This window comes from Lactuca sativa, chromosome 2 (genome assembly GCF_002870075.4).
Source record: "Lactuca sativa cultivar Salinas chromosome 2, Lsat_Salinas_v11, whole genome shotgun sequence".
Taxonomy (NCBI): Eukaryota; Viridiplantae; Streptophyta; class Magnoliopsida; order Asterales; family Asteraceae; genus Lactuca; species Lactuca sativa.
The window spans coordinates 153,284,773-153,299,070 of record NC_056624.2 but is presented as its reverse complement, the minus strand read 5'-3'; the positions used below and the strand labels follow the sequence as shown (position 1 = coordinate 153,299,070).

Below are 14,298 nucleotides of genomic sequence, written 5' to 3'. Positions count from 1 at the left end.
AATCCCAAGAATCGTATCATGTGGACCAAAATAAGCAAGGAACATCAAAAATGGAGATCTAAAAGACCACAAAGCAAGGTTCAAGCTTTATACCAGCAAAATGTTGTGGATGAAGCCAGGATTCTGGATTTATAAACTCCTTCTTGTGTCCTCAAGCTTCTCCTTCTTCTAATGGCTTCAAAACACACTCTAAAACACTTGAAATAGCTCACAAACACTCAAAATAGCATTAGGGTTTCGAGATTTAGGGTTTGGGACTTGGAGGCTGGAAATGAGGCCAACATGAAAGGTTTAAGGTGCTTAAATAGGGTGCAAACACTAGAAATTAGGGTTTCATCCCTGCCGGGCTGCCGGCCTACTTGTCGAGTTGAGGCCTCCCAACTCGTCGAGTAGGTTACTTAAATTATTCTACCATTGTGATCACTACTCGACGAGTTTGGGGCTCCCAACTGGTCGAGTTGCTCTATAAAATGGAATAAATTTAAGTTAAATACGTACCAGGAACCAGACGTTACACATAAAGTTGACATTTTTATGAACATAGGGACTGAATGGAGCTAAGATCTAGCATCCATTGCTTCTGGAGTAGATCAAAATCTCACCTTTAACACAAAAGACTCAAAAGCGCACAAAATACCCCATAAACTAGATCTAACATATATGATCATAAAGGTGTGAGCTTGTTATCTCAAAAAGCTTGCAAATGAGAAGCTAGCCCTGGATCTAAAAGCTCAAGCCACTCCTTCAAGTGTTCCTTTTCTTCTTCTCCTTCACAAACCACCAACATACACTCTTTTAAGCTCAAAACTCACCAAATCACTCTAGGGTTTCGTTTATTGGGACAAGGAGGATGGAGGCTGGTCAATAGAGGCCCAAGATGGGGTTTAAGACATTTAAATAGGGAAAAAAAATCCTAAAGTTAGGGTTTTCCTAAGCCTTACGTACGCCGTGCGTACTCAACGTACGCCCCGCGTACGTGGGTGATATCCAAGATCAGGTATCGGGCTAGTATGCCAAGTGTACCACTTAGTACGCCCCGCGTACTAGCTAAAGGACCAAAATGAAAGGTTTTTCAATAAAGGGGGTTAAAAGTGAAACTTACCAAATTCGAGTGTTACACAACAATTCAATAAAAGTCAACAACTATGCCATGTGTACTCGATCTACGCCCAACATATGCCACCTTTGGCCAATACGCGCTGCCGTACGAGATGGGCACGTCCAACGTACTCCACATTAGCCTAAACACAACATTAAGGGCTTAAATGCCCAAGAGACTAATATCTGGTCCAAAAACAATGTCTTAACCCATAAAGTCACAAACTTTAAGCCTTTGTATGGCTGGAAAGAGTTTAAACCTTGAGACTCTAACTTCATCCACACTCAACACTACCAAGATCTTGCATGTCTAGAAAGGGACCATCGATTAACCATTTTTATGAATCTACAAGACTTTAAATGCATGAAAGGACAAAAAATAAGCTCTGGAGTACTCCATACTCACAAAGGTCCAAGCTTTGGGAAAAAGTTCATGAAAAACACATCTATGGAGATCTAGAAGAAAACTCATCAAGGTACAATCTTTATACCTTTAGAAGATGCAACAAATGGAGTATTTTCTGGATCCAAATGCTTGCAAGTAACCCCTCCTTGACTAGTTTTCTTCTTTAACAAAAGGCCACCAAAATCAACACCAAGCTTCAATATGTTCACTCACAAAGGATACACTTGATATTAGGGTTTTGAAGGAGTGGTGGCTGATTATGGGAGGTCCAAGGGTGAATTAATGTCTTTAAATATGGGTGATACCCTAAAAGTTGGGGTTTGGCATCAGCCCACGTACACCCCGCGTACTCCTAGTACACCCAACGTACTAGGTTTATTCCAAAAGCCCATCGGAGCATAGAAAAGTATCATATAGTTATCAGAGTACAAAAGAAGTCATAAAATGCGGAACACCGATGGATGCGATGTAATCACATCGAGCTCTTCCCATTGGAACCAGAAGTACCTGAAACATAAACATAAACTGTAAGCACAAAGCTTAATGTGTTCCCCAAAAATAACACATACGATATCATCCCTCCCCTAATATTTATTGGGCCCCACCTGGCTAACAGGCCCTGCCTGTAATACATAATGGGCCCTGCCCAACATACATAACATGCAAGAGTCACAAAGACAATAAAAATCCAATAACACCTAGTGTCCTACAATATAGTGATAAAACTTACTTCAAACGATAACAGATAAGTCTCACACCCAAGCTATTGGTACGAGAACCTTCTCACACTATACATAATCAACACCACTCTAATCAGCAATTAAGATAAATGCCCCACTTAGCAAGTCCAAAAATCAAGACGAAACCCTTTTTGAGGAAAAGACCAATTTGCCCTTCAAAGTTCTCAACCTCGCATAGTTGAAAAAAAGTCAAACTGGTCTAAAAGTCCATGGTCAACCCTCCGTTGACTTAAGCATGGTGTACTCATGGTTCTATTCGGGGCATAGAGCCCTCAACCAGAAAACGTGACTCCATCCGGCTACGCGAAGCGTAGCTTAGATTACGCATTGCAAACTGCCTCAGACTCCAAAACTCACATTAAGCACTTATTTCATAAGACTTTACACCTAATACTCAGATCTGACCCTAATGAGCATTCTAAATTGTAAAGTCTCCAACTTTATGCCTTTGCATGGCTTAAGAGAGCCCAAATTCAAACCATGGTTTCATAACATCATGTAATAGCTAACAACTCGTGCATACATGAAATATAACTATCAATATCCCATTTTTATGTCATAAGAACCTCAGAAACAACGAGAAATGCTAATCCTATGCTCTGGAGTAGCTCTTACTCAAAAGAACCAAAACCATAGGACCATAATCATACAAACCAAGAAACTAACCTAGATCTAAACTATGGAGCCATAAAGGTAAGAACTTTATACCTCTAGAAGTTGGTAAATGAGATGAAAGTTCTTGATCTTCAAGCTTAAGCCATACCACACAACTATGGCATATCTACTTCTTCTTCAATATGTACCAAAACACACAAAAAGGGTCAAAACATGCTCACAAGGAATTAGGATTCGAGTTGGCTATTTGGGGAGGGTGGAGGTCTCAAGGGAATTATGGCCTTCAAACAGGGCAAAAACCCTAAAATTCCAGGTGTGGACATTATGCACTTACGCCCTACGTAGGACTAATACACCCCTTCCTACGCCATGCGTAGAAAGTGAATTACGCCCCACACAAGGACCATTTTTGCAAGAAAATCATACCTGGAGCTATAAATAAAAATACCTGAGAAACGGGTGTTACAATTTAACCCTGTAATATATATATATATATATATATATATATATATATATATATATATATATATATATATATATATATATATATATATATATATATATATATATATATATATATATATATATATATATATATATATATATATAACATTTTCCTATAGTTACCACCCCTCAACTTTGTAATTCAACCATCGGCTTTGAACTTTGTAAAATATCACTTTTACCACATCGAATATCTAAACTTTCGGGTTTACCCTATCCACCGACAGTTTAGTCAGTCACCTTATATATTTATCTACCAACAAATGCTACGATATTTAACTTTTGTCAATACAATTATCAAAATTCAATTTACAGACTCACTATAACACAAAGAAAAAAATTATTTATTCATTAATTATCAATTTGTTGATTAAGGGAAAGCATCAACATGTCAGTTATCGCATTTTAAAAATCTCCACTTTTATTGATTTATTTATAGAAAGTCACCTCTCTTATTTAAAAGAAAAAGAATCTAACAAGATGCAATATCATTGAGCTGACTTGTAATTAAGGGGTATTAATTTTTTTTTTTTTAAATTGATCATTACAGCTTTATATAATAAGAATCATAATTACAGTCAACCATTTAAGTGGAATAAAAAACCAATTTTATATTTGTTCTTAACAATTAACTTTGGTTGTTGTACATCCTCGTATGTTAGTCCAGATTTGATTATTTGATTCGTACACACACAAAGTATTTTTTTTCTTTTATTGTATATCAATTTATATTTTAGAGGAATTTACAATTTATATATTGTAAACTATTAAGAATTGTGGAAAGTCTCTTAGTTAGGGATATCTACTCTAATAAATGAATGTTTTTTTTTTTTTTTTTTTTTTTTTTTTTTTTTTTGTCACATGTTACACTTTTATTCAATTCGCTAAATATTATTTTGGGGTTATTTTGAATTAATTTTTTTTTTCTACATGATATTTTATGAGTTTTTCTATTTTATTAAATTCAACAAAATATTTTAAAGTAATAATTACAATTAATGTAATAATAAATGGATATCAAGTTCATTAATGAACTTACATTTTAATTTCAAAATTCTCAAATTAAAGCTTATTATTTTATTTTATTTATTTATTTAAATTGTTTGTTTAAATTTAAAAGATAAAGAACATTTCAATTATAATAATTCATTGTTTTTCTTATTTTCTTATAAATTCAAAGTTCTCAAATATTTTGACATTTGTATTTAGCTTATTTTTACACAAAATTAACTCATGTAATACATGAGTCTCACAACTAGTATATATATATATATATATATATATATATATATATATATATATATATATATATATATATATATATATATATATGTGATGCTTCAATTGAGAAAAAAAATGTTGAGAATGAAGGAATCATTCTCAGCCACACATTTGTTTTGCCGCAAAACACTTAGGCATACCGACGAAAATGGATAATGGATACACATGTGTTTTCCAACCAAACTTATTTCTTTAAACTATGCTAATCATTATCTTAGTATACACAAAAACACACACACACACACACACACACACATATATATATATATATATATATATATATATATATATATAATTTTACAAAGCTATTTTTTATCAAAAAGTTATTTTAAATGTATCAAAATTCATAATTTTTTATTCTCTATAAATAAACATCCATATTGATATTGTTTTAAGATAAAATAAAAGAATTAATATTATACAAGGCAACGAATGGGGGAGTTGACCAGGAGTGTTTAGATCAGACCTCTTGGTGGTTGTGGCAGAATATGGTTGACTTAGCGGCAGATATAGAGGATTCTGACGGATTATAATGAAGTTGTCTTAGGTGGCTATTGGCGGCATTGGGTATAACAAGTTGGTGGGGGTTCTGCCGAACAATTGATGAAGGTGATTGGCGGTTGTCCTGCCGATTTTCGACGATGAGACTCGACATTTTTGCATATTTTGACGACTTTGTGGTGGAACCAATAAAATTAAAAGAATTAATATTATACAGTATAAATTTAATCCAATAAAATGATATTTATTATATATAAAAATAATAATCCAATAAAAATAATTAACATAATAAAAAAATTAAAAGAAATTAATAATACAATAAAGTAGTATTTATTATTAGAAAAATATTGTATGTTAAAAAAATATTTATTAATATAAAATAATCTAATAAAAAGTAATTAATCCAATAAAGAAGAAATTAAAAAATTAATTAAAAAATTAATAATATAATAAACTAATCTCTATTAAGATATAAATATAATATAATAAAATTAATATTTATTAATATATAATAATCTAATGAAAAATAATTAATCCAATAAAAAAGAAATTAAAGAAAACTAGTTAATAAAATTTATAATATAATAAAATAATATTTATTAATATATAAATATAATATATTAAAAATAGTATTTATTAATGTAAAATAATCCAATAAGAAAGAAATTAAAAAGAATTAATTAAAAGAATTAATGTACAATAATTCAATAAAATGAACAAGAAAAATTACAGAAATGGTCCTTGTAGTTTGGTAAAAAGATAAAACTGCAGAAATGGTCCCCATGGGTAAATTCGTCATTTTCAAAAACTTAACAGCCAAGTTGTTAAACTTAACGAGGTATGGACCAAAACCACAATAAAACCACCAAATAATAACCTTTTTTTGATAATAAACTTTTTTTTTTGGACCTTTACCCAAAGAAATTGACAAATCATAGGGACCATTTTTGCAATTTTGTCATTTAAGAACTTTGGTTTTTCCAGATTTTTTTTTCAAAGAAAAAAAAGTTATGGCCAAAAAACGAAGTGAGTGGAAAAAAACCCACCAAATGAGGGATTGACATGAGAGAGAGAGAGAGAGAGGAGGGTGGAAGGGATTTTTTTCCTTTTTTTTTCCATCTTTCCTTTTTCACATTTAACCTCCAAATAGTGAATCTTTGCCGAAAAATGTCAAAATCTCGCACATAATTACAAGAACGCTATACCATCTCGCAAGATATTGACGATAAATAAAATCAAATATCCACCTTTTATTTTTTCATTATGGCGGTAAAGATTTGTCATCGTAGTCCTCACTTATTTTTGAGTTCTCACTCGATCCAACTTCTATATATACATATATACATACATACATACATACATACATACATACATAGATAGATACATACATACACACAAGCGCTAGCGGTAGAAGCTAGTTGTCAGAAGTGAACTTCCGGGCCGGGAAAGAGCCAGTACTAGGAACCTTATGCTCTGGCTCTTCATCAGATAAAGTTGCCTGCCCTATGACCCACAACTCATACTGAGCCTTGCGACAAGAAGCAAACATTCCCCGTGTTGTGGTTCCCTCTTGTCCATTCCTAGGTTAGACATCTTTGCTTCCTCGTCGCTTCTTTCTAGCGAACTACTTCTCAAGTGGGTGGCTTGGTAAGCAAGCTACCTTTGACCTCAGTAAAATCCATATCAATAAGAGGCCGAAATGGTGGGGAAGGAAGCCTTCCCTACTTCAATAAAAAGGGGGAAGAGCCCTTTCATAGCCGCTCCTCTAGGCCTGGGAATGTAGTGACTAAGAAGGAAGGAGAGGGAGCACTAAGCTAAACTCATTATGACCGATAATTTTGACTTGTAAGTCACTTTGTAATCAATGTATAAAATAACAACCAGACTGTCAAATTTGAGTATTGACACAAACAATAAGAGGACGAACTTCCCTTTTACTACCGGAAAAAGGAGTTTTCCACCTCCTACATATTCCACTCACCCTATCGTCTTTGATCCTATTCCAAGGTGATGTATCCTATTTCACTATCCTTGTCTAGACGGCGATTCAGTAGCACTGAATTACTATAATAAGGTAAAAGATCAAAGAAGTCTCTTTAATCGATCCCATTCCTAGTCTTCATACTAAGCATAGCTAGTGAGTGGTTCTTTCGGGCGGGAAGCAGGTCGGTCCCCTCTGACTACAAGGTAATTTCTCAGCTGGAGCAGAAGTGGACGAACAACACCTTGCACTAGCGCCCTCTTTTCCACATCCACTTTAGGGAAAGAGCAAGTAATGCCTGTATTAGTTATCATAGCATCCTTATTGACCTTCCCTACACTTGTGTCAGTTTGATTTTAGTCTGTTGTAAACATGACTCGGATCTGTGACCGAATTTACTGCATTAATAATAAATAAAATGGATAAATACTCAATTTTCCGAGTTCTTGTCCCACGTACAGTTCAAAGGCCGAGCCCCACCCCAACAGTAAGGGTGAGTGACGGGTTGACGAAGTGCAAATGAAAAAGTTACTCGAAGCTCTACCCTTTGCTTTGATGGATTTTGCTTAGACACCTAGTCCAACATGCTTTTCCATGTGCCGTCTTCATATAATTGCCCCCATTCAAGAGGCCTGCAGTCAATTTCCCTTCTCGTTCTCATCAAACAAAAGACAATCGCCTTTTGCCGGCAAGCTAGCCTTGCCTACCTCATCTATAGGCATTTCCATTTCCCCGCGCGTGAGATTAGAACGACTACTCTACTACCATCATGCCGTTGCTGCTAATCTTTAACAACTAACGGTTAAGCAGGTAAGCAAAAACGAAGGAAGCTTGTTCCCAGTTCTTCGTTCCAAGATTAGATTTGAGATAACGTGTACGAATTCCTAGCTAGCTAATCCTTAAGCTGAGCTAGTTCTTAGTCTTGCTTATGTAGCTCTTCCTTATGTTTCCTGATTCTGTAGCTCTTTCACATTTCTTCGCTGAAAGAGTCAATCCCATTCTGAAGAAGCAAATGAAAGCCTGAATTCAATATGAAAGTGGGCACTTCTTCGATTCAAGCTAGTTGACCATAAGGTGAATTGATGACCTGATTAAATCTATTCGTAGACAATATTACTTTCGAAAGAGTCTGTCACTGAACCAGATACAATTAGGGTGCTTGGCGTAAATTGGTAAAAATCGGTCAAACTCAGGCTTGATGGTACTTGGCGGTCCTTGGCAGTAATAGGCGGGAAATATTTAAAAAATTCAAAATTTTTAATTTTCAAATATTACACCAAAATTTTAAAATTTAAAATTTTCAAGTTTTCAAATTTTCAAATTTTAAAATATTATACCAAAATTTTCAAAAGTTTAAAATTTGAAAATTTAAAATTTTCAAATACTTAATATTTTAGGATATAGAAAATTTTTAAATAATTTTATTAATAATTAAGGGTCCTCGATTAATCTCCGATTAATCCCCGCCTAGTCCGACTAATCCCTTATCTTCAGCCGACCGACGATTCATTTTCTCAACCTTGACATATACATATATATATATATATATATATATATATATATATATATATATATAATTTACAATGGGGTCCTTATACTACACAATAATAAATAAACAACCCTAACTAGAATATATATTTAACACACCCCCTTAGTTTGAACATGGGATTCTCAAATGTTTAAACTATCTCTTAAATCTAGAAACAACTTTGTAGGGAGACCCTTTGTTAATATATATGCATAGTACTGATATATTGACGGGACATGAAAAACACGCATATAACCAATCACAACACGTTCCCTAACAAAATGTATATCAATTTCCATATGCTTGGTTCTTTGGTGTTGAACCAGGTTAGATGCTAGGTACATGGAACCATTGTCAAAAAAGACAATCGTATAACACGAGAAAAGGGACAATAAAGTTCGAGAAGGAGATTACAAAGCCAAGCAGTTTCAACAACTACATTAGCTACCCCTAATACTCAGCTTCGACACTAAAACGAGAGACGACATGCTGCCACTTGTCAATATTTTTCTTGTTTTTCTTATAAATTTAGACTCCAAAATGTTTAGACCTTCATATTTAATTTTTTTTAGTAAATATGTGTACTACACGAGTCTCACAACTAATTAAATAAAATATATACCAAAAACCTAAAGATTCGCTAATATTTAGTAACTTATTCTAATTCACTAATATTTAGTAACTTATTCTAATTTTACACATGTTTTCATCCAACAAAATAGACTTCTATTTATAAAAGAAGCTAAGACTTAGTGATAAATAATTTGTAACATGTTGCTATTACAGTCGATAGAAAACACAAAGTAATATTTAGAGCATTAATATTTCGATAGAAATGTAAGTCTATTAGGTTACTAAGGTGATGTTTGTTTTTTCGAAGCAAAAAATTTCTGAAGTCTGTGAACCACCTTTGCAACCCTCTGTTGCAAAAGAGGTAGACCAAACGGCTGCAACCTGTAATAAAAAATCTGTTTGTTTTTTAACATCTGCAGACTGTTGCATAAATCTGAAATTTAAATAAACTGATTTTATAAACTTAAAATAAATTTTCAACACCGATTACCAAAATAAATATTAATATTTATAACTCAGTCCTTTTTTCTTATACATGTAATTCCAATTTTATACTCCAAAATCAAAGAATTAACATTCGATTACCAAAATAAATATTAATATTCACCTAGCAAATTAAAAATTCATGATTAGTTTTACAGTATTGATACCAAATCACAAAAATCAAAAGTCTAAAAGTGTAATTAGGTGGGTAGGTTATTTTCTTTGACGGGCTGTTGGATTTCTTTATACATCTAGGCAATTTCTTTTGTTTGACCTCAATTTTTTCATGTTTCAACTTTCAACTTAAGGTCCTCTTTCATGTCCTCACGAACAATAACCTACAAAGCAACGATAACCAAGTTTACATCTAATTAAACATCAAGCCATATCATTCATTAGTAGCAATGTACTTTCAACTAACAATGACCAAGGTTACACCTAATTAAACATCAAACAATACCATTAGATTGATAGCAACATACTTTAAACTTGAATACAAAAAACTAGCAATAATTAATAAGAGTGTACTTTCAACTTGAAAAAAAGGTATAACAATTAATAATAACACACTTTTAACTGCAAAAAAACATCATAAACAACTAAAAACAATAATAACTAAGTTCAAACCTAATTAAATATTAGGCCACAAGCAAAAATTAAACAATAATACCATTTCAACAATAATCTATCATATTTCAACAACAATCCACGACATTTCAACAAAAATCTATAACATTTCAACACAATGTATGATATTTCAGCAAGAATGCATGACATTTCGATATAAATTTGTGACATTTCAGCAAGAACTAATCATTAATCAAGATCAAAAAAACAACATTAACAAAGATTTGGCAACATCAGGAAGATATAATTGAGATTCAACAAGAATTCAACAAGAATACTCAAAAAAAAGGTGAAGCAACGATTCATCAAGAATAAGCGAAAAAAGAAAAAGAAACATGCCTGATGAAGGAGGCTGCGCCGAGGAAGGAGGCTACGGCGACAGACGGATTCGAACGAAGAAGAAGCAGTCGGAGTCGAGGGGGAGAAGTAAATGGTGTGGCAACGACGATGATGGTGGACCGGTGAGGACAACTACACAAGGATGATGCGAGCTGCGACAAGTCGACGGGGGAGGGAAGAACGATGGGAGATGGGAGCTGAGCGACGTTTTTTTTTTCTCAATTTGTCCTTTTTTAAAAAAAATGTTTAGATTAGGAAGAGGTTTGAAGAGTCAATCCCATTGTTGTGTGGTATAGAGGACACATAAATGTTTTTAAGCCTGAAGAATTCTAAAAAATAAACTGATGCTAGAAGGAAAGTGATGCATGCGTGCTGCGCCGTCCAATAATGATTAGAAGAATTTAAAAAAAAAAAAAACAAACCGCCTCTGAATATTTAGAAAATGATAAACACTCACACTACTAATCATATGACAATTACGATTTTGACAACGAAAGTACATCCAAAGTGCTTTTTTTTATTTATTTATTATTTTATGTTTTATTTTTTTTATAACGTGTTTTATTATAACTAATTACATTATTTAATTATTTAACATCACAATTATTTTCAAAATGCAAATTGAAAGGTCTCTTGAGGCATCTTTCTATCATATTGTGGAAAGATGCTAATTAGTAGAAATGCAAAGATGGAGAGAATGAGGTCATGCTGCCGATTGGCTGGGGATCTACAAACAGGAAAATGATTTAAAAAACTATTATGTTGATGGTTTAACTAGTTGAACATTATTTGCAATTTTAATTGCAATTTTTAAAGGGGAATGGCCTTATCAAGATATAAATAAATTTCAATATGCTCCCAACCATGCCAAAGGGGTAAAACAAGATATTGTAACAGCATAGTTTTTGTAAATATTATTTAACACGTAACTAAGTAGGTTGTAGGTATATACCACGCAAAAATAAAAAATCATAATCAAATTTCAAACCTTTTTACTCAGTTAATGATTGGAATGACGAACTCTATATAAAGCTTACCATCTTCATCGCAAATTCAAGAAGCTAAACCAAAATGGGTTACGGAAAAAAACCGCATGCAGTTCTTGTCCCATACCCAGCACAAGGCCATGTAAACCCTTTTATGAAGCTCGCAAAGCTTCTCCACTCCCATGGCTTCCACATCACCTTCGTCAACACCGAATTCAACCATCACCGTCTCATCCGCTCCAAAGGCCCGGAATCCGTCCAAGGTTTGCCGGATTTCCAATTCCAGACCATCCCCGACGGCATGCCTCACTCAGATCGAGACGCCACTCAAGACATACCGATGCTTTGTGACATGACCAGAAAGACATGTTTAGTTCCGTTCAAGGATTTGTTGCAGAAGTTGAACTCGTTGGCTGGAACCCCACCAGTCAGCTGCGTCGTCGGAGATGGCGTGATGAGCTTTGCGATAAAAGCTGCTAAGGATTTGGGGATTCCGGAGGTTCAGTTCTGGACTGCTTCGGCATGTGCTTTCATGGGTCTTTTGCATTATCGAGAGTTCATCAAAAGAGGAATTGTTCCCTTTAAAGGTTAGCAAATGTGTATTTGTTTCAAACTTTTCGTCTTTTGATAATCGTATCTAAACTGTGTTACTGTGTAGATGACAAGTATCTAACGGATGGAACATTGGAAAAAACAATCGATTGGATCCCGGGGATGAGCAATATTCGTTATAAAGATGTTCCAAGTTTCATTAGAACAACAGATCCCGATGATATCATGCTGGATTTCATGGGGGAGGAGGCTCAAAACAACTTGAATGCTCCAGCGATCATCTTCAACACTTTCGATGCATTAGAGCACAAAGTATTAGAAGCCATTACATCCAAATTCAATTACCCCAACATTTTCACAATCGGCCCTCTTCCTTTACTAGCCAAATACGTTCCAGATGATAGCCCAGTAAACTCACTGAATTCGAGTTTATGGAAGCCAGATTCCTCATGTTTGCAATGGCTAGACCAGAAGAAAGAAGGATCTGTTATCTATGTCAATTATGGAAGTGTGACTACGATGACCGACACACATTTGATCGAGTTTGCATGGGGTTTAGCAAATAGCAAGCAATCGTTCTTATGGGTGGTTCGACCAGATGTGACAATGGGGGATTCAGCGATTTTGCCTGAAGAATTCTTGAAGGAGACGAAGGATAGGGGACTCATGGTGAGTTGGTGTGCACAAGAGCAGGTTCTTGCCCATCCATCGATTGGTGCGTTTTTAACACATTGTGGGTGGAATTCTACGACTGAGAGCATATCGGAAGGTGTTCCGGTGATCTGTTGGCCTTTCTTCTCAGATCAACAAACGAATTGTCGATACTGTTGCGTTGAATGGGGGATTGGGATGGAGGTTAATCATGATGTGAAGCGAAATGAGGTTGAAGTTCTTGTTAAGGAGATGCTTCAAGGGGAGAAAGGAAAGGAAATGAGAAGAAAGGCGAAGGAGTGGAAAAGGAAAGCAAAAGAAGCGAATGATATCGGTGGTTCATCGTATAAGAACTTCCAACGGTTTATCAAAGATGCCTTGCTTTCAGGAGAAGTTCCTCATGTTTAATAATATGTGTAACAAGTTCGGCAGGCTTGATTCTGGATCTTGTGCTTGTCGAAGAAAATCACTTTCCTTTATGATTATTTTTTATTGTTTGGTTTTCGATGTGTGTAAGAAACCACACTAGCATAATGTCATTCTTATTTCAAGTGTGCCTCAATTTGTAGTAATTACTTTTATTAACAATGCCATATATACTAGTATTCTTTTAAAAGTATCAACAACCGCCAACCGTTTTTGGAGTAAGTTACAGAAATGGTCCCTTTGGCTTTAATATTTTTGTTGACTCAAGAACAACTTTTTCAATTAAAACCTAAATGTCCCAAAATATTATCTTGTCACCAATCTAATCTAGGTGTTGACATTGTTAATATTGGACCGTTAAAAGTTAAAACAATGGGAAATTGCGGTTGTACCCATTTTTTATATTTAGTTGATATTTTTGATTAGTTATATTGCTATATAAAAATGCCTTAGAAATCTGAATTTTCTATAAATGAACCCGGTTTTTTGACTTCGTTTTAACCCTTTTTAATGATCCGGTTTTAGTGATAGTTTGTGACTGTTATAAACTGTTTTGACAGTTGGAGTAGGTTTTGGACAAAGAAAACTGTCTTGATAGTTTTCAGACAAATGATATACTTAATCATTCTTTGGTCATCATTTTTCTTGGTACAAGAACAATCACGAAATCATAACTTTATATTCTCTATTCTAGAAACTCTTCTGAGTCTTATCCGATTAAAGGTTGGGAGTACCACCCAAATACTTTAATCTGAAAGTGTTTAACACGATTCTCAGGATTTCCAAGTCTTTCCATACCCCAATTTTCTAACACTACATCAAACCTCCCTTCCTTCCCTCCCTTCCTTCATTTGCTTCTTGAAATCATGGAGAGAGAGAGAGAGAGAGAGAGAGAGAGAGAGAGAGAGAGAGAGAAATTGTCATAAAAACTCCATAAAGTCTATCTTTCAAGTTTAAATGGTTCTAGTCTTCTTGAACTAAATTTTGTTCATTTTAGACAACTAAAG

The 14,298-nt window shown here is 34.2% G+C and overlaps 1 protein-coding gene across 1 annotated transcript; it reads left to right on the top strand.

Moving 5' to 3' along the window:
• Positions 1-11,737: 11,737 nt before the first annotated feature.
• Positions 11,738-13,469, top strand: LOC111883409 (linamarin synthase 2). Its single transcript, XM_023879740.3, has 2 exons — positions 11,738-12,249; positions 12,321-13,469. The coding sequence occupies exons 1-2, from the start codon at positions 11,748-11,750 to the stop codon at positions 13,271-13,273; spliced, it is 1,455 nt and encodes a 484-aa protein (XP_023735508.1). The 5' UTR covers positions 11,738-11,747; the 3' UTR covers positions 13,274-13,469.
• The last annotated feature ends 829 nt before the right edge of the window (positions 13,470-14,298 follow it).